We start from the raw sequence: 27,795 nt of genomic DNA on the forward strand, positions 1-27,795 counted from the left end.
TGACCTGAGCCAAAGGCAGACGCTTAATGAGTGAGCCACCCAGGCTCTTATTGGTCATTTTTATTGTATGTAGAAATACAAATATAAGAACACCTATAGAAAAAAATATAACCTGAAATCCTTACAAAATTTTCATAAAACCCCAGTAAAATAAACTTGTAAATTAAAAACAGCAGATAACTTGACTTAGATCAACCACAAATTCATAGCAAAAATAGATATAAATCCAGGGGCCTAAACATAGTTTTTAAGTTTATAACTCAGAATTTTCTTTACCTTGTTTAAAATTTTGTTTCACTTAGGGGCACCTGGAGGGCTCAGTCGGTTGAGTGGCTGACTCTTGATTTCAGCTCAGGTCATGATCTTGGGGTCTTGAGGTTGAGCCCCATGGCAGGCTCCCCACGCAGTGGGGAGTCTGCTTGAGATTCTCTCTCTTCCTTTCCCTCTGCCCCTCCCCCCACTTGCATGCTCTCTCTCTAAAATAAATGGGTAAATATTTTAAAAAATAATAAAATTCTGCTTCACTTTAATTAAATGTATCTGTATCAACTGTAAAAAACAAACAAACAAATGAGAAATCAGGTTCTGAGTCACCTGTATACACTGACTTGAGGAATGACTGGCACCATGAAGTTTACATTGAAAGCCTGTCTACTTTCTAAGTATGAGCTTTTCCCGTTGGTGGTCTTGGTTCATCAGTGGCTGTCTTGGAATCATCCTTCCAAGTGATAAGACCTACTGGGTAATCATTTGTTGCGCTGCTATTAGTGGTGAGTTAATTTACCTATGTGGGTAGGGCTAGTGATTTCTGAACTAGGTGGAACCCTGAACAGCAGGCGATGACATGAGGGCACTGAGTCCTCACAGGTAGGGAGCTGAGGAAACACACAGTATCACAAACTGGTAAGTGCTCAATCCAACAATTTTTTTTTTTGTTGTTTTTACACTCAGTTTTCCCTGATGGCAACTTGGAAAAAAGAGAGAGGAAAAAAAGGAGGATGTTTGAATAAAAGAATATGCTAAAAGTTATTGTTTTTATTTTTCTGTGGACTTCCCTGAGCAGAAATTGGATCCCAGTATATTTGAAACATAGATGGTAGATATGGGGTAAACTAGAATTTAAGGCTACTATAAATTTTCATGATTTTCTATAGGTAGAACACAAATTCACCTTTGAAGGAAGACTAGGCATTTATTTTGGGAAAAACATTTTAATGGGCTCTTTGATTCTAGAAGGGTAAAGCAAAGAATCTTTTCTGAAATAGAAAGTTGAACTTCTCTGTATAATCATGTAAAACTCTGTCCTCCTTGTGGGTGGGTGACATCTCTGAATATTATAGTTCTTTTCAGAAAAAAACATAATTCTTTCTGGAGACCTCAGAAGGTCAGTAGCCTAATCTCTAAGTCAATGATTCATGTTTAGGGGTTGTCTCATGTGGGAGAGCTGAGCAAGGGCCATCCTATGATATGGCTGTTGAAAGGGGGCTGAGAAGAGAGAAGCTCCCTAAAAAACCTTGTAGAGGAGCTGGGCCTGTGAACTAGGAGGATATTCATGAATAACAGGGATATTTAACAATTTTTCCTCCTTTTATTATAACTTTTTCTTTTATGTCAAGCTGTTAGTTTAGTCTTGCTAAATGTTGTAGCCCAGTCTTAGCTGAGTTGTGAAGGTTTAAGGGTTGGGCCTGTGTCTAAGGGGTGCGGCCATGTGGGACAGGCTGCTACCAGATGGACAGGTGGGCCGTGGAAGAGGGAGGCGGCAGTTTGGAGCGAGAGCAGCAGTAGATGTGGCTTCCAGCAACGGAGACATGTTCATGGACCATGTGAGCATTCCCCAGAGATTCATAGAAATACTGGTGAGAAGAACCCTGATGGGGAATAGCCATCTCGATGACAGGAGGAATTGCGCTTGAAGTTACTTATAAGGAGATATGAAGAAGTAGGGAAATAAACATCTATTTATGAAGTATTTGACTTAATCTACATTAGCATGTGTTTCACTTTATAGGAAATGGATATCCCTTAAAATCCAAGCTCGAGGCTGTTCTGGCTCGTGTAAGTCTAGGGACAAGGTTCTGGGATGGCATTCCTGGCACTGGAAAGTTGGGAACACATACTGCCACAAGGAAGTCATCTTAGGAAGCCAGGCATAGGTTATAAGGGTCAGGGAAAATTTTCTGGTGGAGCTGATTCAAACTGAGTTGTGATGGACAAAGCAGAAGAGCCATATGGAAAGTGTGAAAGGATGAAAATAAGGGAATATTTGACAGAGAGAACAGCATGCACATAGCCCAGGTTGAGAAATAAAAAGGGAAAAGAGGGCAGTGGAAAACAGAAGACAGGAGAGATGGGCTCTAAAGAACAGGTGGAAGTAAGACCACGTTGACAGGAAGCAAGAATGGCCAAAGAAAGAGATGTATCTGGAAATGGAAGGGAGAGGGCAGAGGGAGTCCAAGCTTGTGACTGTTTTGTTTTCTGTTCTCTTCCCCCTCCTGAAGCAAGGAGTTGGGAGAAGGGTAAGGAGTCCAAGGAATTGTGTATGTATGTGTATAGATGGAGGGGTGGATGGAGGAAGAGAACAAAATATTTACCTCCCATACATTTTTACTGATACCAAGATGAGGTAAGTGGCACACGGGTGTGGCTTCCTCGGTTTGATTTCCAAAAACTGAGGAGGGGCTTTTCCTTCCATATTCGTCTTATTTAAATCTCCGCTTTCACAGTGACTAAATAATTCACAATTCAGAATATTCATAACAGATTTTATTGAACTATAACCAGTTATGATGTGACCAGTGGATACCAACTGAATATGTTAGTCTGAAAATGCATTTTAAAACATTGAACAATCAACTCTACTGTGTGCCAAACTCTGTGTGTAGACATATTTCATGCCTTCAAAAACCTTATAATTCATTCAGGGACACAAAGGCAAAAACTGTGATTTACAGGTAAGCCAATAATGTTATCAAAATCCCAAGGGAATAGAGAGAGAGGGAATAAAATCATAGATTATGAATAAACATATTTGAGTTAATGTAGCTTCTTAAATTATTTCTATGTCATATGCTTGGGGGCCTTCAATGGAAAATCCTAGGTAGAAGGACACTCTTTCTATGTTCCCACCACTTCTGAGTGGACCCGAATAAACAGGTATCACTGGTATTTTAATTTTTTTCTCTGTTCCATATTCTACAGAGATCAGCTTGCCTTCCGCCTGACCAGTTAGACGACACAGGAGGTTTTTGACTTCTTTTTTTTTCCACGCGTCTCCACTCGGCAAGAGGGAATTTACATTTTGTGCTTTATTAACGTATTGCTCTATCTTGGCCTTGCAAACAAGACTGTGGAGCCCCTTCTTCTTCCCCAGATAAAACAGGGTGCTTGCCTGCTTGGACCTGCACATGCTCCTGTAATGCCTTTTGAAGGTTCTGCTTAAGGATGAAACATACTTTTCCATGAGTTTGGAATCTTCATCTAGTTCTTGATTTTCTGGCCAGAACAGAAGGCAGGCCAAAAAATAAGGGTCTGGATGTTGATGATTTGGTCCTATGGATTGCAACGCTTCTCGGAGCTCTTTTTTCAGCATGCTAAGTGGGTGGATGCTCTTGGAGTGAGGTTTTAGACAATTAAGAATAATGTTGGCTAAAATGAAATTTAGTTTCTCCTTTGTCAGCTGCTTATTTGGGTTGTCCTTCAGTAGGGAAAGATACTTGTTCACTATATTTTCCATGTTGGTTGCAGCCTCTCTGTGATTTGGATTAAGATATTCCAGGAGTCCAGAAAATCTATCTGCTTTCAAAACTTCTAGAACTTTCCTGGAGTTCTCTTGGAGTAACGGACTCTCTTTGCTTTGTAGCAAACCCAAATCCCAACAGCAGAAAATTTCCCCATATTTCCTGAAACAACGAGTTATTTTCTTGTTTAATGAGATTTCTACTGTTTCTTTTTGGGCGTTTCTCATTTTTAAAAGAACAGTATAATCATGAAGAAAGTCAAAGCACCTTTTCAAATCTGATCGTAAATTTTCTAAGTAGGGTGTGAACTTCCTAAGAGCCAAATAGTATTCACATTTTGGATATGTGGGAATCATCTCCTTTCCTGATAAAAAGTCTACCATAGCTCTTTTAGATAATTCATTTTCTTTGGGGAAACAGGGCGTGAGCTGGAGAATCTGAATAGCATAAAGACCAACTTCTATTTCACCCATGAAACCGGCCGTGTTGTATGTGTCATATTTTCTTTCCAACTTCTGTGGTGCCCAGGACTCCGTTTCACAGGCTTTCCTCTCGGCTTCTTCTTGGGATTTTTTAAAAGCTTTTGAGGCGTTTTCAGCGGCTTCCAGGAGGTATATTAGTTCATTAACTGTAATATCCTTGGCGTTTTTCTTTTCTTCCAACCACCATTTGATTTGACTTTTGTAGACTTGACCAAGTGTATCTGAGATATAAGAATTTTTAGGTGCTCTCTTTTTGGCCTGGTTTGCCCAATCCAGAGCAGTGCTGAAATTCTTCTCTTTAATGTAGAAATATCTTGCCAAGGCCTGACAAATGAACGCATTTTGTGGGAATCGATGAGTCCCAGCAGTCAAGACCATTTCAATTTCTTCATTCTGTAAAGTTTCGATTAATGGGGCAAACAAAGTGTCTGTTTCATCCCCATACTCCTTGCGCTGTCTTGTAAGCAGAAGAGTTTGCATGTCATGTTGAAATTTTTCTTTTCCTATCTCAGAAGCATAGAATAAATCCTCCTTTAAGATCTTCAGTGCAATTTTACACGTATTTAAGTTATAGCTTTTTTCCAGTTCTTTCAGAAAGAAGATGGCAATCAAAGGGTGAATGATGCGCACACCTATGTATCTCCCATATTCTGCGACTTCCGTGTTTATTAGAAGTGTAGAATAGGCTCCCATCTTGTGGTATAGGCTTTCAGGTTCCCAGTGGGTACTAGTGTATATGATTCCCAAAAATATTTCACACTGTGATACTGAGATTATAGAATCAGTGACATAAGAGTTGAGTAGAGCCAGGAAAGAAATGAGTTGTCCTTCCTTGCTGTCCACATTCTGTCCTTTTAGGATATTCTGGACTACCTTTTCTATATACATTTCATTAAAATTGCTCTTCAAGATCATGAAGGAATAAAAGTTTTCACAGTTCTTGTGTTGCTTTTCAATTTCTTCCAGTTTGGCCTCAAAAGCTCTTTGTTCCTTGGAAGAAAGTTGGTAGGTTAGGGCAACACTGTCTGCTAATATTGCCGTTTCATCAGGATTCTGGGATCTCATGCAGTTTAAGATAATAACCAGTGTTTTTTCATATCTCAAACCCTTCTCTGCTAAAATGGACTCGATGGCATTCTGCAGGACATAAACATTTTCCTGGTCTTCAAAATCATCTACAAGGAGAAGCACAGGAAAGTAATCTTCATGGCTGGTTGCTTTATAGGTAATCAATTTGGTCACTTGTTCTACAATTTCTACAAAATCAGTTGTTTTGTTTTTTAACACAGCACATCTAAAATTCTTCTTTAAGTCCCAGAGAACATTCATAGCCAATGTAGTGCCTCCACAGCCTGGATGGTGATACAGATTGATAATTTTTGCAAATACTGGTTTAGGAGAGTCTGCCCAGCACTGTATCAGATCTTTAAGCTTTTCATAAATATCCCTTTTGACAAAAGCTGAAGAATAGTTTTCAGAAGAAAAGTAGAAGTTCCACCAGGATACTTTGCCACCTCGATAAAAGTGTTCCTCTTTTGATGTCTTAAATTCTTGGAATTTAGATTTGTCTTTCTCTATGTCTGTGTCTTTACACTCATTTTCACAGAGGATTTCTAGCGCGGTCAGGACATCCTCTTCCTTCTTCTCTAAGATAACCGAAGACGATCCGTGGGAGGGCAAAAATCTTCTTGATGATTGAGTCACTGGTTTTAGTTTGAGGATAGTACTGTTTATCAGTTCTAAATTTAAGGTGGAAATACTGTGGTTTGTTAATTCATCTGCTGTTGTCTGTCTTGTTTGTAGCAGATCTTTCCATCGCTGATAAATCTGTGAGTTTACGCAGATACACAATATATTTTCCATTCCTTTGAGAGCTTGGTAGAAAGCACAGAAAGTTTCAACGAGGGGATCTCCTGGGCTTTCCACTGGAGAGAGTAATAGAAACACGACCAAAAATTTCCCTCTTGGCATTATATTTTCACCTGTGAGAAATAAAATCAGCTTCCTGACTTCAGAAGCTCTTTCTCTGTGCCATAAATGTGGTTCCAGAGGCCTATAGCTCTCATTTTTCAAGTCTGATCTGCCGTTGCAGAAGATCCAGCTGGTCTGCTCATAAAGATTCAAACTAGAAATTTTCTCCCTTGCGTTACTTGTCTTTTCTTCAAACTGATTTGGAAAGTGAAGATTTGCTACTCGGTTTTTTTTGTAAGCTTTGACCACCCCCTTGCTCACAGATTCGGGATCAAATTCCAGCACAGCAAACCATTTCATTTCCTGTAGAAAATCTAAGTTCTTCGTTTGATTTGGATGGCATTTATTTGTTACAAGAATGTACCAGCTGTAGTATGAATTATCCAGTGAGTCTCGGTTGCCTATGAGAAGTTTAACCAACTTTTGTCCTTCACTCTCCTTCTTATTTGCCTTCACTTCATATTCTTCTTCAGCCACTTTTCTAGATGCTGCTACTGACTCTAAATTTTGTAAAAATTCTCTGTAAGCTATGTCCCGTTGTTTGACATTGGCCAGGACATCCTTAGAGCTGGCCCCGTCTCTCACAAATAGTGAAAAATCTTGGTTTGGTTTCCATGTTTCATTTTTACAATTTTGCATCTTAATTAAGAAATATTTTTTTTCACATACAGAATATTTTGGAATAACATCTACTTCAATGACAAATCTGTCAGACGGTGTATTGTTCTGCAGTAGGACTTCTACAAACCTTGGCTCCCGAATGCACTTCTTCGCTTCATTGATCTCATTTTCTTCAAAGTATTGTCTGATCATTATATTAAAGTGGTTAATGAAGGCATCCTTACTGGTGACTTTCACGCCAACAATTTGTCCGTGGGGTCTGTCCTTGACTCCAAAATGGATAGTGCCATTGGTGCGTGAATTCATACAAGCTGATGCAAATCGGAAGACTTCATTGCTAAATTTCATCTTAATGTCCTTTTCTGTGGCTGCTTCTGTATTTGTGAGGGCTTTGAACTCATGTATTGGGTCTATGAGATTGAGTGGGCCAGTTTCAGGTTGTAGGATACTATGTTCTATGTAACGTTGGCTGTTATGGAACTGATCAAAAGGATATGGCATACAAGTCAACTGTTCAGTTTCTAGCCTATTCTCATTTTGGTCTTCAGTGGTTGCTCCTTCATTTAATGCATCTTCTTTCATAAGAATCGATTCTTGTTCTTTGGTCTCTCTGGTCTCTCTGAGATCATGATCGGTATTGGATAACACTGACTTTTCCTCTTCCTTTTTCGTCTTTTGTGGCTTTTTTGGGTGTTCTTTTTTGGAGGGCTTTGTATCATCTAATTGTCCAGAATCCTGATTGTTACTTTCAGAGGAACTGTTATTCAATCTGTTATATCTACGTTTTATCAAAAGTGCTGGACCCCGTGGTAGTCCCATTTCTCTAAGGTCATTCTCAGTTAATTCCTGCAGGACTAATCCAGTTACTTCTTCAGTGAGAAGAATCTGCCCATATTTTTCATCAATCTTAAGGTCTTTTGTTACCCATTGTTTCACATGCTCTTTGGTCCAGTCGTTGATAATTTCAGGTAGATTTACTTGTTCACTCATGTCAACTTGCAATTTTCTTCCTTGGAAAAAGTAATACAGTAAGTATTTTAGTATTATACTTTATCATGGAAATCACATATTCAATTATGTATATAATTTGATATAAACAACATATATAAAATATTGTTCAAGGTTGACTTTTAAAACTACTTGGTACTTATTCTTAATGTTTTATAGTCCCAATTGGTGCCCTTATTTCCTAGATGATTATAATTGTGATTGTGAAATGAGCAGTAGCTGCTAACTAGGCTGACATATACCTTTATTCACATAGTAATTTTTCTGTTTAGGCTTAACTTGGTGAAGGTTGGGTTTTTGTAACTTAAACCCAGAATCTTAAGTACCACAGGCATTGGTTCCCATAGCTGAATATTGCAAATAAACTTTAAAATATAAAACTGGATAAGTGGCGTGGGGGGGTGCCTGGCTGGCTCAGTTGGTAGAGTGTTTGACTCTTGATCTCAGGGTCGTGAGTTTGAGCCCCAGATTGGGTGTAGAGATTAATTAAAGAAAACTTAAAAAAAAAACTGGATACGTGGAGGTGGGTTGGGGAACAGGAACCTCCTTTCTCAGCTAGGAAGATGGCCATCTTTGTTACATAGTGATGAAGCAACCAGTTACCTCATCACCCACTGTCTTTTGGAACTCAAGCTGTTAGGCCACCAAGGTGGAAAGAGATGTGGCAGCAAAATGTCAGGATAATCAATTTGGTTTGCTAATTCTTGTGGCTCTCAGAGGTACCAAAAGAGTTAGCTGTAGTTCAAACTGGCCTGGCCTGACTGAAATTAGATAAGGAAGATAATATGAGTTTTTAACTTTGTTAAAACCAATTCAGCCTATGTAGTAACATTTTTCTAGATATGTCTGCTAAGCAAAAATAAACTATTGGGACTTCTTCAAAATAAAAAGCTACTGCACAGCAAAAGAAACAATCAACAAAATTAAAAGATAACTTATTGAATGAGAGAAGATATTTGCAAATGACATATCTGATAAAGGGTTCATATTTAAACATATAAAGAACTTATACAACTCATTGCCAAAAAAACAATCTAATTAAAAATGGGCAGAAGACATGAATAGACATTTCTCCAAAGAAGACATACAGATGGCCAACAGACACATGAAACGATGCTCATCATCATCAGGGAAATGAACATCAAAACTCTAATGAGAAAGAAGAGGAAGATGGCAGCAGAGTAGGAGGACCAGGTTTGTCACATCCCATGAACACAACTGGATAATTATCAAATCATCCTAAATACCCCAGGAATCAACCTAAAAGAGCAGAATACACATTTTTTTCAAGTGTACACATAACATTCTCCAGAATAGATCACATATTAGGTCACAAAACAGGCCTCAACAAATACAAAAAGATTCAAATCATACGATGCACCTTTTCTGACCACAGCACTATGAAACTAGAAGTCAACCATAAGAAAAAAATTGGAAAGAGCACACATACCTGGAGATTAAATAACATGTTACTAAACAATGAATGGGTTAATCAGGAAATCAAAGAAGGAATCAAAAAATATACGGGAACAAATGAAAGTGAAAACACAATAGTCCAAAACCTTTGAGATGTAGCAAAAGTGGTCCTAAGAGGGAAGGAATAGCAATACAGGCTTATCTCAAAAAGTGAGAAAAATCTCAAAATAAACAATCTAAGCTTACACCTAAAGGAGCTAGAAGAACAACAACAAAAGCCTAAAGCCCCAGAAGGAAAGACATAATAAAGATTAGAGCAGAAATAAATGTTATAGAAACTAAAAACACAATAGAACAGATCAATGAAACCAGGAGCTGGTTCTTCGAAAAAATTAATAAAATTAATAAATAAAATAAACCTCTAGCCAAACTTATCAAAAAGAAAACGAAAAGGACCCAAATAATTCACCATGATCAAGTGATATTTATTCCTGGGTTGCAAGGTAGTTCAATATTTGCAAATTAATCCGCATGATACATCACATTAATAAAAGAATGGATACCTGGAGCACCTGTGTGGCTCAGTCAGTTAAGTGTCTGACTCTTGATTTTAGCTCAGGTCATGGTCTCAGGGTTGTGAGATCCAGCCCTGCAAAGGGCTCTGAGCTGGGCATGGAGCCTGCTTAAAATTCTCTCTCTCCCTCTACCCTTCCTTCCTTCCCCCCCTACAAAAGAGAGGAATGGATAAGAACCGTATGATCATTTCAATGGATGCAAAAAAGCACTTGACAATGTACAACATCCATTCATGATAAAAAACTCTCAACAAAGTAGGTTTTGGGGGAACATACCTCAACATAATAAAGACCATATATGAAAAACCCACAACTAATACCATCCTCAGTGGGGAAAAACTGAGAGTTTTTCCTCCAAGGTCAGGAATAAGACAGGGATATCCACGCTCACCACTGTTATTTAACATAGTACTGGAAGTCCTAGCCACGGCAATCAGACAACACAAAGAAGTAAAAAGGATTCAAATCTTAAGAAAGAAGTAAGACTTTCACTATTTGCAGATGACATGGTACTCTATATAGAAAACCTGAAAGACTCCACCGAAAAACTGCTAGAACTGATAAACAAAATCAGTAGAGTTGCAGGATACAAAATCAAAGTACAGAAATCTGTTGCACTTCTATACAGCAATAATGAAGCAGCAGAAAGAGAAATTAAGGAATCAATCCCATTTACACCAAAAACAATAAGATACCTAGTAATAAACCTAACCGAAGAGGTGAAAAACTTGTACTCTGAAAAGTATGAAATACTGATGAAAGAAATTGAAGGTGATACAAAGAAATGGAAAGACATTCCATGCTCATGGATTGGAAAAACAAAGATTGTTAAAATGTCTATAATACCCAAAGAAATCTACACATTTAATGCAATCTCTGTGAAAATACCAACAGCATTTTTCACAGAACTAGAACAAACAATCCTAAAATTTGTATGGAACAACAAAAGACCCCAAACAGTCAAAGAAACCTTGTAAAAGAAAAGCAAAGCTGGAGGCATCACAATTCTGGACTTCAAGTTATATTACAAAGCCATAGTGATCAAAACAGTGATGGTACTGGCACAAAAATAAACACATAGATCAGTGGAACAGAATGGAAAACCCAGAAATGAACCCACAACTATATGGTCAATTAATCTTCAACAAAGCAGGAAAGACTATCCAGTGGGAAAAAGTCTCTTAAACAAATGGTGTTGGGAAAACTGGACAGCCATATGCAAAAGAATGAAATTGGACCACTTTCTTGCACCGAACAAAAATAAATTCAAAATGGATTAAAGACCTAAATGTGAGAGCTGAAACCACAAAAAATCCTGGAGGAGAACACAGGCAGTAATCTCTTTGACATCAGCTGTAGCAACCTCATTCTAGATATGTCTCCTGAGGCAAAGGAAAAAAAGCAAAAATAAACTATTGGGACTTCATCTTCCACACAGTGAAGGAAACAATCAACAAAACTAAAACAACCTAGTGAATGGGAGAAGACTATCTGATAAAAGGTTAGTATCCAAAACATAACAAGAACTTACAGAACTCAACACTGAAAAAATCAATAATCCAGTTAAAAACGGGCAGAAGACATGAATAGACATTTTTCCAAAGAAGACATCTAGATGACCAACAGACACATGAAAAGATACTCAACATCACTGATCATCAGGAAATACGAATCAAAACTACAATGAAATATCTCCTCACACCTGTCAGAATGGTTAAAACAACCCAAGAAACAGGTCAGGATGTGGAAAAAGGGGAACCCTCTTACAATGCTGGTGGGAATGAAAACTGGTGCAGCTACTCTGGAAAATAGTATGGAGATTCCTCAAAAAATTAAAAATTAGAACTACTATATTATCCAGTAATTCCACTACTGGGTATTTACCCAAAGAACAAGATAACACTAATTTGAAAAGATATATGCACCTCTATGTTTATTGCAGCATTATTTATAATAGCCAAATTATGGAAGCAATCCAAGTGTCCACCGATAGTTGAATGGATAAAGAAGATGTGGTGTATACACACAATGAAATATTACTCAGTCATAAAAAGGAATGAGATCTTGCCATTTGCAACAACATGGCTAAATCTAGAGGGGATAATGTATTATGCTAAGTGAGATAAATCAAAGAAAAACAAATACAATACGATTTCACTCATATGTGGAATTTAAGAAACAAAACAAAAGAACAAGGAAAAAAGAGACAGACCAAAAGAACAGAATTTTAACTATAGAGAACAAACTGATGGTTACTAGAGGGGAGGTGGGAAGCGGGATGGGTGAAGTAGGTGATGGGAATGAAAAGTACACTTATGATGAGCACTGAGTAATGTACAGAATTGTTGAATCACTGTAGTATACACCTGAAACTAATATAACACTGTATGTTAAGTATATTGGAATTAAAATTATACTGTAATTAAACTAAAATTAAAAAAACAAACAATCTTAGCCTAAGTTATTGATGTGAGACTAATGAAGATCCCACATAATTGTGGGATTTGCTGAATTGCAAGAACTGAATATCCTGGAACGTCCTAGAGCAGGGATTCTCAACTTGGGCTGAGCATTAGAATCACCTGGGACTCCACATTCTGATAATTTAATTGTTTGAGGGTGTGGGAGTAGAATTCAAGCATAGTACTTTTTAAAATCTGTCAGTGTCATTCTCTTGTGCAGATGAAGTGAGAGCAGTTCTCAAAATGTAGTCTCCAGATCAGCATCATTAGCACCACTTGGAAGCATGGTAAAATGTAAATTCTCAGGTCCCACCCCCAACCTAATGAATCAGAATTAAAAAGGGAATCAATAGAATGGTTTAAATAAGGGAAAACAAGAAGATGAAAATATTATAAGGATAAGCAGATTAAAAGTATTAAGTATCAAACAAAACAAAAATATTAAACTATATAGAGAAAATACAAACATTTTAAAAGATTTGTAATTTTTTAAATGACAGATTTACAGATCCTAGTTTTAAAAAGATCATTTTAAATGAAAGATTTATAGGTCCTAGGTTCTTATATAATAAGTCACAAAGTCTAGCTAAACTGTAAATTTGACCCATCTGTGTTTGGGGTTTCTTGCAGAAGCTTTTCCAGAAGGTCTTCTTGATGTCATATGTGAAGGATGAGCTAAACTGAGGCCTCAGCCTATAGCCTTGTGACCAGCCAGAGAAGAAACCCATACCAGTCATTTACGGTGTGAATACCATAGGCACTTTAGAATAATTTACCCTGTCTATAGGCATGCTACCACTGGGCATAGCAGCTTCTGCTTGCTTGTATAAAACTCTTCCTAGTGCCTCAGTATCCTGAATCCTCTTAGTCACTTTGGCTTCATTCAGCAGGATACACCTAGTCCTGAGCCAATTAGCAGAACTATAAGCAACTGGCACAATGAACATTATAAACATATTTCGGATTATCAATTCCATTCACTTACAGTGTAGATGGAAGAGGTCTTAGAATTAGCATTCATATTGCAACCAGAGATAAATATCATTTGTTTATTCACTTGACAAATATTTATTGAGCACCTATTAGGCATCATGCTCAAGAAAACCAGTGGTGACCAAAAGAGATATGAAGTTCTTTCATAGGACTTAGAGTCCAGTGGAGAAAATTTTAAAAAGAAAGAAGAACCATACACACATACATTCAAAACAGTTTATCATGACAAACTGTGATAGCGCTTTGTGTAAGACAAAATAAGGGGCAAAGGATTGGGATCTGTGAGGAGAGGAGTGTCACTAGGTGGAAGGTGGAGACACTGGGCAGGTGAAGTTAAAGTGGAGCTTCTGGAGTAGGGTAGGAGGAAGGTAGAGGGAGCAAGTCTGGGGGACAGAGTGAAGGGAATAAGGAATAGTCTACCTGGTGGGATTTCCAAGGGCCTATCTAGTGGGTCCAAGGAAATGGGTATGGTGGTGCTCCGCAGTGGGCTGTCCCTGCTTCTGCCGCCAGAGCCAGGTGCTGGGCCTGCCAAAAAGAATTCCTGGGCAGAGGGAATTATTGACCAGGAGATGACTCTTCGAACCCAGGAGCCTGGAGGCTCATCCCTGATCCTCCTGTCTCCTCTGCAGAGTCCCTAAGTGTCATTTCGGATAAGACTGAAGGTAGAGATTCTGCCTTACCTCTTTACAAGCACTATATGGAACCGATAGGATAAACAGTTATTAATAAGCATATTCCTAACGGAAGATTTTTTGAAGTCACTTTGGAGAAAAGGCTGAATAAAAAAATGACTGTTGTATTATTTTTAAATTTAGTCTTAAAATGTCTCATACCTTAAAAACTTGCTGAATACTTGCTTTTTATATATTTTAATATATTTTGACCCCCTTTCTGTAGGCAGCTGAGGGGAAGAGGTACTCAAGGCCTCAGACACTATTCTCATCACAATTTTTGGTGGCTCCATAGACACCTAGATGATCCTTCAGTACACTGGCCTTTCTCCCTCTTGACTGCCTCTCGTCTAATGATCTCGACCTCCCCCCAATTCCACTGTTACGGTCACACCATTGACCTTATCACAAACTGTTATGGGTTGAATTGTGACCCCCCCCCACAAACTCATGTGTTTGTGATAGGTTGAAATGGGGTCACTTATGTCAAGGGGTTTAAGATGGAGTCAGGAGGCCATTAAGGAGATGGGCCTTACACATGTCCTCACTGGTAGAACCATGAACTTTTAAACTGGGCCAGATAGAAAATATTCCAAGGACTCAGTGCTAACACTTGCAATTTGCTACTTGCTAGCAAGAGGTTTTGCTTAGTGATAGCCTTAGCAATCAATTATATTCAGTCAAGATTAGTTTTCTGCCGCCAATACCAATCAAAAATTCTTTGTAAGCATGTATACAGGCATTCCCTTTTTGTCTGAAAAATCCCTGACTTTTGCTTAGTGGGACACTATCTGGGTTGTTACCCAAATCTGTGTACTCCAAATTGCAACTCTTTGATCCCAAATAAACTCTCTTGCTTAATGATCACCTCCTTCCAAGTTTAGTTGATGTGACGAAGTCCTAGCCCCAGTACCTTGGAATGTGACCTTTTTGGACATAGGGTCGTTGCAGATGTTAACATGAAGCTGTTAAAGTGGGCCCTAATTCAGTATGACTGGTATCTTTATAGGAAGGGGAAATTTAGCCACAGAGGCACAGACACAGTGAGAATGCCACGTGCGGAAGAAGGCAGAGATTGGGGTGATCACTAAGCCAAGGAATGCCAGAGATTGCCAGCAAACCACCAGAAACTAAAGGAGAGGCAGGGAATTCATTCTCTTTCACAGCCCACAGAAGGAACCGAACCCGCCAACATCTTGATCTTGAAGAACTCCAGCCTCCATAACTACAAGACAATACATTTTTGTGGTTTAAGCCATGCAGTTTGTGGTACTTTGTTACAGCAGCCCTAGCAAACTAATAGAACCACCAGTGGCTACAAGCCTTCCAGCATCTCAGATTCAAATATCTCCGTCTCACCAGGATCTCCTGCCCCTTAGACTCACTACCTTTATTTATTAAAAAAAAAAAGATTTTATTGATTTATTTGAGAGAGAGAGAGAGAGAGAGCAGGGAGGAGCAGAGGGAGAGGGAGAGCAAGAGAGAGAATCTCAAGCAGACTCCCTGCCTAGCGGGGAGCCCCACATGGGGCTGGATCTCATGACCCTGAGATCATGACCTGAACTGAAATCAAGAGTCAGATGCTTAACTGACTGAGCCACCCAGGCACCCCTAGACTCACTGCCTTTAGTGTTCAAATTCTAATATTTCTTTAATACCAAGACCTATATCTCACTGATTCTAGATTCTATCACTCTCTCACTGCCGTCCCCCTGTCCTCGCATCTCCTCACTGCCTCTCCCTTGTAACTAGCTTGACACACATTCTCCTCTCTCATCAAATCTCCAACACCTCCTCACCGTTGTCGTTTTCCACTGTAACCCTGCTGCCTATTGTAACTGGGAAATTAGAGCAATCAGAAGAGAGCTTCCCTGAGCTCTTAAAACCATATCTACCACTGTCCTGCTTCTTGACTTTTCTTCTGTTACTAGGTCCATACATTCTATTTTAGTTTCTGTTCTCTGAATGGACTGTCCATACCTCTTGCTCTGGAAAGGACATCCGTACCTCTCTGGGCATCTCCTCTGGAGATGTTCTCATCACTCTCCACAGACTTGCTCTGTCCAGGTCTGTGGCAATATCTTCTCTTAGAGTCCTCTCTCACCTTGTCCTTTGGGCACCCCAAATATTATAAGGAAAAGCTGTAGATTTTCTTTTCTGATTTAGCCAGTGATTACAGCAATTCCACTAGACTCCAGCACTCTCCAAGAAGCAACATATGAAGGGTTTCCTGCTTATCAGCTACTAGATGCTCAGAGATGTGTGTGTGTGTGTGTGTGTGTGTGTGTGTGTGTGTGTGTGTGTGTAATGTGGGGATGGTGGGAGGGCTTGTCTTTGTGCTACCTCCTAGGGAGACGGCATCCCCCTCATTTTCTCCTTTATTGTTTGAATTCTGTTAGGAACCACAGGGAGATGGGAACACTCTTCTCAAACTGGAATGGGATTTGTCCTCCCCAAATCTGTCTTTTTATCTCTATCTCACAGGTTCCCCCATTGTTCAAAGATGAAGACTCTTTATAACATCAAAACATTTCTCAGCTGCTCACTGCTATGATGGGAACTGAGAAAATACATAATAATTTGAAGTTACTATAAATTTGGTAACACTGTCACATGAATTTTCCACTCTGTCAGTTATACAAGCATCTTAATCTATGATCCATATTTGGTTGGAACTATGTATTTAATTCAAGGTGACCATGATTTGGGCAAAAACATTTTAATAATGCTTTGGTGTAAAAAAAAAAAAGAAAAAAAAATAATGCTTTGGTGTAACTCTGTGGCCCAATCAGTGTCTTCAACCTTGTTTTGGGTGACAATTTGTGAATATTTATGTAGAATTTAATGTGTTTCACTGTTCAAAGACCTTTCATGAACATTCTTTGATTAGATTTACATCCTGGAGTGTTGGCATATTTTTTAAACATGAGGGACATTTATGTTTGGCAAGAAGCTACATAGTGTAAATAAAGGGGAAGGGGTCATGATCAGGAAAATAATATCATGATCAAATGTGTCTCCTCTCAGCCAACCTGTTTTAATTGTATAAGAACATGGGAATAGAACCAGTCTTGTCTTGGTTAGGTCTTTCTAGCCTCATCTCCAGAGTGTTCCAAATCTAGAAATACTCTGCGCCACAGTTGCTGGAAGGTTTCCTTTTTTTTTTCTTTTTAAGATTTATATATTCATTTGAGAGAGAGGGAAGTAGGGCAGGGGCAGAGGGAGAGAAGGAGAGAAAAAGACTCCCTGCTGAGTGCAGAGCATGACTCTACCCCTAAGATCACGATCTGAGCTGAAATCAAGAGTTTGACACCCAACTGACTGAGCCACCCATTTTTTAAAGAATTCTACAGTCAGTGCAAGTTACAGCTAGTGATAGATAAACGTGAAAACAGCAAGATTTCTCATTCTTTTTAGAATTTTTCATTAGAAGTAGCTCATGTACCCTTGAAAATATATTCACTTTCAACGTTCTGCTTTAGTTTTTAGAATCTGTTTTTAAAGAAAACTTTTCCTGAGATTAAGAATTCCTCATATCAGCGAGGTCATATGATACATGTCTTTCTCTGATTGACTTATTTCACTAAGCATAACACCCTCCTGGTGATGGGTATTAAAGAGGGCACATTCTGCATGGAGCACTGGGTGTTATGAACAAACAATGAATCATGGAACACTACATCAAAAACTAATGATGTAATATATGGTGATTAACATAACAATAAAAAATAAAAAAATAAAAAAAACTTAAAAAAAAAGAAAACTTTTAAAGCAAGTTGATGAAGCAGGTATCTTTAATGACTAGAAACTTACCAGGGCTTTTCTGAAAACTTCCTTTTTATATCAGCAACCTGAAATAAGTCTTTATGAGGTGCTTTGATCTCAAACTGTTAGATTAGTTGTCTTTTCTTGAAAATTTGCAAGAGTCATGTCCTGGAAAACATCTATGTATGAGGAAGTAAAGATGTAGGCAGAACAGATCTGGTCCTTTTCCAGTTTTGCCTTTTGTTGAGGATCTGTTACATTAAAAAAAAATACGATATCACAGAAAATTAAAATGCAGTTGATTGGACCATTGTTTAGGAAGTGTTTATGAGACAGATTTTCCCGCTAACTTTCCACTGTGAAAAATTTCAAACATATAGAAGATGTGAAAGAATAACGAAAAGAACATCCTCCACGGAGAGGACATCTCTTCCTATATTTAAATACTTTTAATAAATTAGATAAATGTCCAATATATGTTGCAGGCATTCTCTTTCCTCCCACATTCCACATTCAATGTGGAACAAATCCTGTAGGGACGTGGCCTCTTCAAAACACATCCCACATCTGACCACCAACCACCACCTCCACGGCTACCAACCCGTCCAAGCCCCCACCTCTCTCCTGGATGACAAGAGTGGCTCCCTCACTTGTTTCCTTCTTGCTATTATTAATCCTGCTGGGGACTTCCTCAAAATAGCAGCCAGAGTGGCCCTGTCCAAATGTAAATAGCATGCCAATATTCTGTTCAGTCCCTCCAGTGGCTCTCCATTTGACTCAGAGTGAAAGCCCAGCTCCTTATTATAAACTATAAGGCCTCACATGACCTGGCAACCTGCTATCCTTCTGGTATGACATCTTACTTTCACTTCCCTTTCTAAAGCGGCTCCAGCCCCCTTGTTACTGCTTCTGGCCTCCAGCTCCTTTTGTCTCCCTGGGAGGTTCCTGGATACCTGTGGGTCCCCTTCCCTCCCTTCCCTCAGGCCTTTCATCTCCTACCTTCTCACTTGAGGCCTACTTGGCCAGCCTGCAAGGAAATTTTATTCCAGCTCCAATATTTCTGAGCCCCTCCTCTGGTTTCTTTCTTTCTTTTTTTTCTTCCTTTAAATATATATGCTTAAGATTTATCACAATAAAGTATTCCAAATATTCCTGCTTATTTATCTTATTTCTTTTTCTGTCCCCACCCATTATTCTCTGTGCTTCATGAGGACAAGGATTTTGTACATTTGTTTGTTTTGTTCACTATTTTACAGTGCCTAGCACAGAGTAGCTGCTTAACAAAAATTTGTTGAATGAATAACATATTCTCGGGGTTGTTTAAACTAAGGAATTTTTGAAAACTCTTGAGTTAGCCGTGTCTGTGCGTCAGAGGACCAAAGGACTTAGTTCGTTTCACTAGGGCAGTTGAATCACTACGGCAATTATTTCACTTGGCTTGAATCCCAGACAGAAATCTAAGAATATTTGTTTACTGTGTTGTTCATTAGGCCACAACTAACTCTAGCTTCAATCATCTGGGCACAAAGAAGGGAAAGGAAATTTTGTCAAAAGGAAAGAAAACTTAATAGGTATGTGTCTCCTGCAGTCCTTCTAGGTACCCCAGGTTCACAACATCCTGTAACATTTCTGCTGTGTCACTCACAGTTCCCAAATAAGGTCATTTCTCATACTGGGCTAGGCCTCTCTTCTGGAGCCTTGGCACCACTGTTGTTCTCATTCGCTGCTGGTGTTCCAGGGAGCTGATCTCCTGGGGAGGGCCTTACCCCTTTCTTTAGACACGGTCTTTTCAGATCTGCTGCAATACTTTCTTTTAGCCAGAGTCCTCTTTCAGTACTTTAACTACCTACCCTCTGTCAGGATATCCTAAAGACTGAGAAGACAGATTCCAGATTCTCTCTTTTGTTTTAGACACGTGATTATTTCCAATAAGTCCCAACATTCTACAGTTTTTTTTTCTTTTTTTTTTTTAATTTTTAGTAAGCTCTACAACCAACGTGGGGCTCAAACTCACGACCCAGAGTTCAAGAGCTGCACGTTCTTCTGACTGAGCCAGTCAGGTGCCCCTTTTTAATTTCTTTTTAAAATTTATTTATTTTATTTTTTTAAGGCCTAACATGCTAGAAATGAAGCAGCACATCAGGGATTTCTCTCTGCAGTACATCCCTTTTTCTTACAGCTTTCAGGCCTCTATACACAGTGACTCACTGTGTTCAGTGCTGCAAAGGGGAATTTTGTGCCACCTAAGAGACGGCAGCTTTCTCTCACTTCTTTTTGTTCAGTTTCTGCCAACAGATACCAGGGAGACAGAAACACTCTCCTCAGATAAGATCACAGACATTTATTCCCCAAATCTGGAGACTTTTTTTGTTAAATGGAAAAATCAGCAATACCTTGTCCTAATATGATATACTAAACTCTTTAATAATATCCTTGCGCCTATTATAATGTCAAAAGTTTCTCAACCCCCCTCTCCAGCTCACGACAGCAGTTGTAAACATATAACGATTTGAACCTATTACATTCAATAATACTTTTTAAAATAGTTTATACTCTATCAGTCATAAGAGCATCTGCATATATATTGTTGGAGCTAAGTAAAGATCAAAATGACTGGTGTGGTCAAAATTTGAGGCTGACTTGACATAATTCTTGGCTTCCTAGGGGCTCCCATCTTCCTGTTTGAAACAATGATAAACACAGATCTTACCAGTAATAACATTAATTACTGGCAAAGGAGTTATAGAATGCCATTCTCCAGCAACTACTCCAGTTTTCTCTCTTTAGTATTAAACAAGAAGCATCAAATCATCAGAGCACTTAGAGTCAAGCAATGAGGGTGCCCACCCACTCTCATCTCAGGGGGTCCTCGGAGCACCCCAGATATCGATGCCCTGAGGAGTTCTGTTCTGCCGGACTCTTAGAGCTGCCCTTGGGGAGAGATGCTATAGAATCCTAATGCTAGTCTGGGAGGGCTACACACATTCCTTCTGCAGGTCAGACGAAATGAAACCACACACAAGCAAGTTAAGTTTCATTTCCTGAAGTTAAGTTTCCATTTCAGTTTTTAACCAGACTGCTGTAAGAAAAAAAAAATGAATGTGAAGGGAATTCTTACAAAGAGAAGAAAAACACTTTGGAGAGTGTGATCTTTGACTAAATGTAAAACCTCTAATAATATCTTAAGTTATGGAAGACAGAATTTTGTATAATTGTACATGACCACAGGTTCCTTTACAACCCTTAATGTTTCCATTCCTGAACTTTGCATTGTTTCTCTATTGTCTTTCCCACTGCCCTACACGATCCGGGAAAACTTCTCACCACTCCGAGTACATGTAATGGTACATTTCTTTTTAGAGGAGCATTTACAAAGTTAGCCTCACTTAAATATGTCAGTATGTATTTAATCTATTGATATTTCTAATTACTTTCAATATCTTTACAAGCAATCATTTATCTAGGAACACATGTGTTGATATAAAAAGTACAGCTGGAGTTTTTAAAAAAAAATAGCTGTCCCATAGGCAGAAAATATAAAGGTTTAATGATGCAGTAACTTACCAGGATTTTCCTGAAAAATTCCTTCTTTTTATATCAGGAACTTGAAGCAGTTGATTTTAACCGTTGTTTTCTTAATCCTTTCCTGATGGCCAGGAGACAAAAGATTGTAAGATCCTTTTGAAAAACTCAGCAAACTAAGTTGTGGAGTTCTCTGGTCTCCTGATATTCTGACTCCTCTGAGGGTGTGTAAGATGTGCTGTGAAGGGACAGAATGAGGAAGTAGAAATGCAGGAAGTTTCAGTTTTCCTTAAGAGTGGTTTATTTGGATTTGGAAGGATATAAAATATCCAAAAGTTAACATCACAGAATATTATCAAAAAATTTGAACCATTGTTTAGAAACTGTTCATCAGACAATATTTTAAGTCATAAAAGTTAAGAAATTGCAGTGGGAAGACACTTACAGGAAAAAAAAATAAATACAGGGGAGAACATTAAAATCTCAATGCAAGTGCCTGTTGTGGGATGAATTGTGCTCCTCCACAATTCGTATATTGAAGTCCTAACAGAATGTGACTGTATTAGGAGATCGGGTCTTTAAAGAGACAGTTAAAAGGAGGTCACTAGGGTGGGCTCTAACATATCTAGTGTCTTTGTAAGAAGAGATTAGGACACAGACGAACACACAGAAACAGAAAAGACCACGTAAAAATACAGGGAAAAGAGAGCCACCTATATATCCCAAAGCTGTCACACCAGTTTACACTCAGTTAGTAGTGGATTATAAATTCTCCTTATTCTACATCCTTGCTAACTCTTGGTATTATGAGACTTTCTAATTTTTGTCATTCAAGTCCATGTGAAATCATATCTTGTTGTGGTTTTAATTTCCATTTCCCTCATTACTAGTGAGGTCAAAAATGTTTACAATGGTACAAAAGTGATATGTATTCAGTAAAATCCATATTTCGAATTTTGAAAAATTGTTCATATGTTTAGGGCTGTTTATGTTTCCTCTTCTATGAAATTCCCATTCACTTCTTTTGCATATTTTTTCTATCAAATTGGTCATGTTTTTCCTATTTGTTTTAGGATGCTTTATATATCAATCCACGCTAGAAAATTTCCATTGATTTTCCAGCTAAGACTTTATGAAAAATTTCAAAGTATTTCAAAATACTTTATGAAAAATTTCAAGATATTTATACAAAGATAGTTACTGAAGCGTTTTGGTAATTCCAAAGAAAAAATGGCAATAACCTAATTGGCCATAAATAGGAATCGGTAGTGTAGTCATAAAACTAAAATATAGCCATTAAAAATAATTTTAATATATCCCTATTGAAATGGAATGACTTCCAGAATCCAAGGGAACTAATTCAGGAGTAGAATAGGATCTGTTGTATAATTCCATTCATGAAAAAAATTTTTTTGAAGAATGTAACAGTATGTAAATATAGACTCTGCATACAAACATGTACACATAAGCTGGTATATGCATGAAAACTTTTGGGAGAGAGCAGGAAATTGCATGGTTGCATCTGAGGAAAGAGACTGGTGCTTAAGGGTAAGAATAGATTTACTTTTTTTTTTTTTTAAGATTTATTTATTTTGGAGAGAGAGAGAGAATCTCAAGCAAACTCCACGCTGAGCGCAGAGCCCTACGCAGGGCTCAATCTCACCACCCTGGGATCATGACCTGAGCGGAAATCAAGAGTCAGAGGCCTAACTGATGGAGCCACCCAGGCGCCCTGAGATTTACTTTTAATGATATTTTTTTCAGTTCAATTTTTTCATGTCATATATTACTTTTATTTATATTTTATTTATTTATGAAAAATTTGGACTTGTTAGAATGTATGCTATAGATATACATGTGTGAAGAGAGGGAGAAGTCTTGGATCATTTCTAAATTTTTAAATTTGAGAAACAGGTTGAATGGCAGTCCAACAAATCAAGGAAGGGAATACAGGAGAGAAGCATCTTGCGGGGGTCAGGGTTATGAGTTAAGTTTCAAGATTATTTTAAGCCTGTGTCAATTGTCCTACCTGTTACTTCTTTTATATGTAATGTTCCTTAGAGAAAACTCTATCCTTGGGCTCATCTTTTCATAGTAGTGGTACCAGGGAAATAAATTGTGGAATTTCTTGCCCACACTTTGTACAGAAAGTATAGAATTTATTATTTATTTATTTTTGTTATTTTATTTATTTAAAATTTATTAATTAATATAGTGTATTATTAGTTTCAGAAGTAGAGTTTAGTGATTCATCAGTTGCATAGAACACCCAGTGCTCATTACATCACGTGCCCTCCTTAAAGCCCATCACCCAGTTAGCCCATCCTCCCAACCTCCTCCCCTCCAGCAACCCTCAGTTTGTTTTCTATAGTTAAGTCTCTTATGGTTTGTCTCCCTCTCTGATTTTGCCTTATTTTATTTTTCCTTCCCTTCCCCTATGTTTATCTGTTTTGCTTTTTAAATTCCACATATGAATGAAATCATATATTTGTTTTTCTCTGACTATTTTGCTTAGCATAATACCCTCTAGTTCCATCCATATCATTGCAAATGGCAAGATTTCATTCTTTTTGATGGCTGAGTAATATTCCATTATATATATATATATACATATGTATATATTTATATACACACACACACACACACACACACACACACCACATCTTCTTTATCCATTCATGTGTCGATGGACATCTGGGCTCTTTCCATAGTTTGGCTATTGTGGACATTGCTGCTATAAACATTGGTGTGCATGTGTCCCTTAGAATCACTATGTTTGTATCCTTTTAATAAATACCTAGTAGTGCAATTGCTGGGTTGTAGGGTAGCTCTATTTTTAACTTTCTGAGGAACCTTCCTACTATTTTCCAGCTTGCATTCCCACCAACAGTATAGGAGGGTTCCCCTTTCTCTGCATCCTCACCAATGTCTGTTGTTTTTTGAGTTGTTAATTTTAGCCATAGAATTTATTGTTAATGACAGTGTACATTAATGCTATTGGATCAGATAGAACATTAGTTCATTTGCTCAAACTGTTATCCAAAGTAACAGAGGCTTAATACGGATAGAAGTTTATTTTTCTTTTCATATAAAAATCCAGGTAGATGCACTAAGGCTGGTATGGAAACTGCATAACTTCCATCTTTTTATTCTGTCATCCTCAATGCATGGCTTCCATTGTGGGACCCAAGTTGGCTGCTCTGATTGCTACCATAATGTCTGTGTTACAGCCCTGGTAGGTGGGATAGGGAAATGGCAGGCACTACTTTATTTTGAGAGCATAATAGAAAAGTACAGACACAGGGTCACATCTAGCAATGCAGCTAAATATTTTATTGCTATGTATCAAGGGAGAATAGACAATTAGCCACGTCTTCCAAAGATGTCTATTCACAACTCTTTGACTCCTCAATTGCATATATTCCCTTAAGTGAGATTGGAATCTATGAAAACTGCCTTCCATATGATTCAAAGTTTTCAGGTCCAATATGCTTGTCTGGTGCAGTAAAAAGTGGGATGAGAAAATAAGAACACATGACACAGAAGAAGTTGGGGAAAGATAGAAGAGAGTAGAAGTACTGATGGCTTCTGTGAAGAGGGAAGTTCGGACAAAATGTGTTTAAAAAGATGTTAGGGCGCCTGGGTGGCTCAGTTGGTTAAGCGACTGCCTTCGGCTCAGGTCATGATCCTGGAGTCCCGGGATCGAGTCCCGCGTCGGGCTCCCTGCTCAGCGGGGAGTCTGCCTCTCCCTCTGACCCTCCCCCCTCTCATGCTCTCTCTCTCTCTCTCATTCTCTCTCTCAAATAAATAAAAATCTTTAAAATTGTTTTAAACTTTTGTTATTTAAGTATCATTGATACACGATGTTACATTAGTTTCAGATGTACAACATAGTGATTTTCCCAGTCTATGCCTTATGTTATGTTCACCATAAGCGTAGCCACCATCTATCAACATACAACAACACTACTATTGACAGAATGTTTTTACATTTCACATTAGGATGGGCCAAACTCAGACCCAATAAAACAGTACACTGAGGACCAATAGCTAGAGTCAGGTCTCAATATAGATTGGGCAGGAAAATTAGAGCCTGAGAATACATACCCCCCAAAAGTATCTGTCATATTTACCATCAGAAACAAGGGTACATGTGATAGTAGATCTTAAGGGCATTGCATAGTGGTGTGAGAATGGCAGAACATAAGCCTGACTGGGGAAATTCATTGCCAAGGAGACACTGTCCAGACTCTAGATTTAATGTCCTGGTCAAGATATAATGTCTTATTCTATAGTAAAACAGGTAGAAATGATGGAATTACCTTGGAAGAATATTGAAAAAGAGATCACAAGGTTCACAGAGGAAATACATTTATTATATGATCCCAGAGAACCCACTATTTGTTTCTTTTCCCTGGCACCTTGCCAGAGGACACTCCTTTAATTAAGGCAATATGGAATGCACTGCTAAAGGTGGAACCAGCATCTTTAAGAACTCGGTGATAGCTGTCTGCTGTAAATCAGCATTAATAGGAGGAGATACAACTATAGACCTGGGCTCAAGAAAGATGATGATGTTCTGGAATGGCAGTGCCCCAGGGGCAGCACTTATATGGAGAAGCAAGGTGGAAAAAAATAAGAGCAAGCAGCAAGAACACAATGGTAACTAGGGTCTGTCGTTTAAGAGATCACAGTGTGTTCCTAGGAAGAAGACGCATGAGCAACCCAAAACTATGATAACTATGACAAGTATAACCAGACTTGCATAATCCAGAAGATTAGCAGCTGGAGAGCAGATGTCAGTCAGCACATTAGATAATTATGTCCCTACAGCCAGTTTTGAGATCTAAGCCAACTTTCTCTTCATAAAGGCCCTGCAGTGTTATAGCAAATAAATATGACAAATATTTTCTCAATTCTTCCCCACGAGGACCTGCACACATTTATCTGAATGTGCAGTGAAGAAAGGGGAATTACCTAGGCCTCTTGAGGATTGCTGCATATAAGTTCTGAGCTGATACTGATGTCAAGAATCCTAAATGTCATTGTGGTGCTCTGCTTAGAGTGGGGGCTTATGGAGAAAACAGATTAATAGAGTCATGGCACAAGTCCATCTCACAGGTGGGTTCAATGCATTTGCAAACTCACACTGGTTATTTCTCCAGTACCTGAGTACATAACTGTGATAAATATTCTTATCAGCTGGCAAAACTCTCACATTGGTTTCATGACTTATTAAACAAGACCCATTACAGTAGAATGGACCAAGTAGAAGGTCCTAAAATTGCCCATACATCGTTCTGCCAAGACAGTGAACCTGAAGCTATATGTCATCCTGAAAAGAGTTGCAGATATTAGCACTCCTATCAAAAACTTAACGAAAGAATGAGTAGTGGTCTTAATTTTTCCATTCAGATCTCCTATATGACCTTGGCAAAAGTAGATAAATCAAGCATACGGTGGTGGACTATCATAAGCTTAAGTAAGTGGTAGTCCCAACCATAGCTGCTCTGCCAGATTTGGTATCTTTATTGCAACTGATCAACACAACCTCTGGGACTTGATATACAGCTACTGATCTGGTTAATGTATTCCTTTCAATCTCTATCAGTAATGACAATCAAAACCAGTTTGCTTTTACACTGGAAGGAGAGCAGTACATATCCATGCAGTTGCTCCAGGGTTATAATAAGTCTCTTCATGTAGTTTTAATGTGGCCTGCGAGAACCCAGATCATGTTGTTATTTCATAGAACATCACATTTGTCCACTATGTTGGTAACATCATGCTAATTAGATTTAGTGTACAGTACAGAGCAAGTACTCTGGATTCTTTAGTAAGACAAATATATGCCAGAGTTGGAAGATATACCTCACACATTCAGGGCCCTGTCACATCAACAGTTTTAAAGGATTATATGGTCTAGGGAGTTTAGAGGAAGAAGAAGCTCTGCAGAAGATCCAAACTGTGGTGTAAGCTGTCCTGCTATTCAGGTCATGTGGCCGAACAGATCCCATGATGCTAGGGCTATCCATTGTAGATAACAATGCTTCATGGAGTCCCTAGAAAGGCCTAATATGAGAGACACATTGTAGATTCTCCAGGGTCGTGGACTAGTGGCAGGACTTTTGCAGCAGAGGACTACCTGATGTTTGAAAAAGAGCCCTGGAAGACACTGGGTGCCTGACCACAGGATATTGAGTGATTATGTGAACAGAATTTCACAACACAAGATATATGCCATCAGATCCAAGGAGTCATGAGGTCAAGCTGGTGAAACAGCACTCTGTCAAATGATGGAATGCTACACTTATATCATATCGGAGGAGGTCCAGAGTTCGCAAGTAATTATAGACACGGGTATATTAGTATCAGAAACAGGCCCAGAATTCCACATCATCTATCCCAAGTGCACTGTTGCCTCTCCCTTAAATTATCTTTCTGATATCATGGAGGATTCCTCATGACAAACTAAGATAAAAGGTAGAAAATAAGGCTCAATCTACAAATGAGTTGGCTGAATATATTGGTGGTACTCATGAGTCAGCTCAACATATTGGTGATAATCAAAA

At 38.5% G+C, this 27,795-nt stretch overlaps 1 protein-coding gene across 3 annotated transcripts; it reads right to left on the reverse strand.

Annotated features, from left to right (window-relative positions):
• Positions 1–2,745: 2,745 nt before the first annotated feature.
• On the reverse strand, positions 2,746–21,457 carry SAMD9L (sterile alpha motif domain containing 9 like). 3 transcript variants are annotated; one of them, XM_028118019.2, is made up of 3 exons: positions 21,266–21,457; positions 17,750–17,952; positions 2,746–7,817 (listed from the first exon to the last, which is right to left on the reverse strand). In XM_028118019.2, exon 3 carries the CDS (start codon positions 7,799–7,801, stop codon positions 3,047–3,049), a length of 4,755 nt encoding a protein of 1,584 aa, XP_027973820.1. In that variant the 5' UTR covers positions 7,802–7,817; positions 17,750–17,952; positions 21,266–21,457; the 3' UTR covers positions 2,746–3,046. The 3 variants fall into 3 exon arrangements, with proteins under 3 accessions (XP_027973820.1, XP_027973811.1, XP_027973830.1); XM_028118010.2 differs by having other exon boundaries at positions 2,746–7,821; XM_028118029.2 differs by lacking the exons at positions 17,750–17,952; positions 21,266–21,457 and adding an exon at positions 13,686–13,783 and having other exon boundaries at positions 2,746–7,821.
• Between the last annotated feature and the right edge of the window lie 6,338 nt (positions 21,458–27,795).

The sequence above is a fragment of the Eumetopias jubatus genome, unplaced genomic scaffold (genome assembly GCF_037043125.1).
Source record: "Eumetopias jubatus isolate StellerSeaLion01/CBP00866 unplaced genomic scaffold, mEumJub1_p1.0 scaffold_14, whole genome shotgun sequence".
NCBI lineage: Eukaryota > Metazoa > Chordata > Mammalia > Carnivora > Otariidae > Eumetopias > Eumetopias jubatus.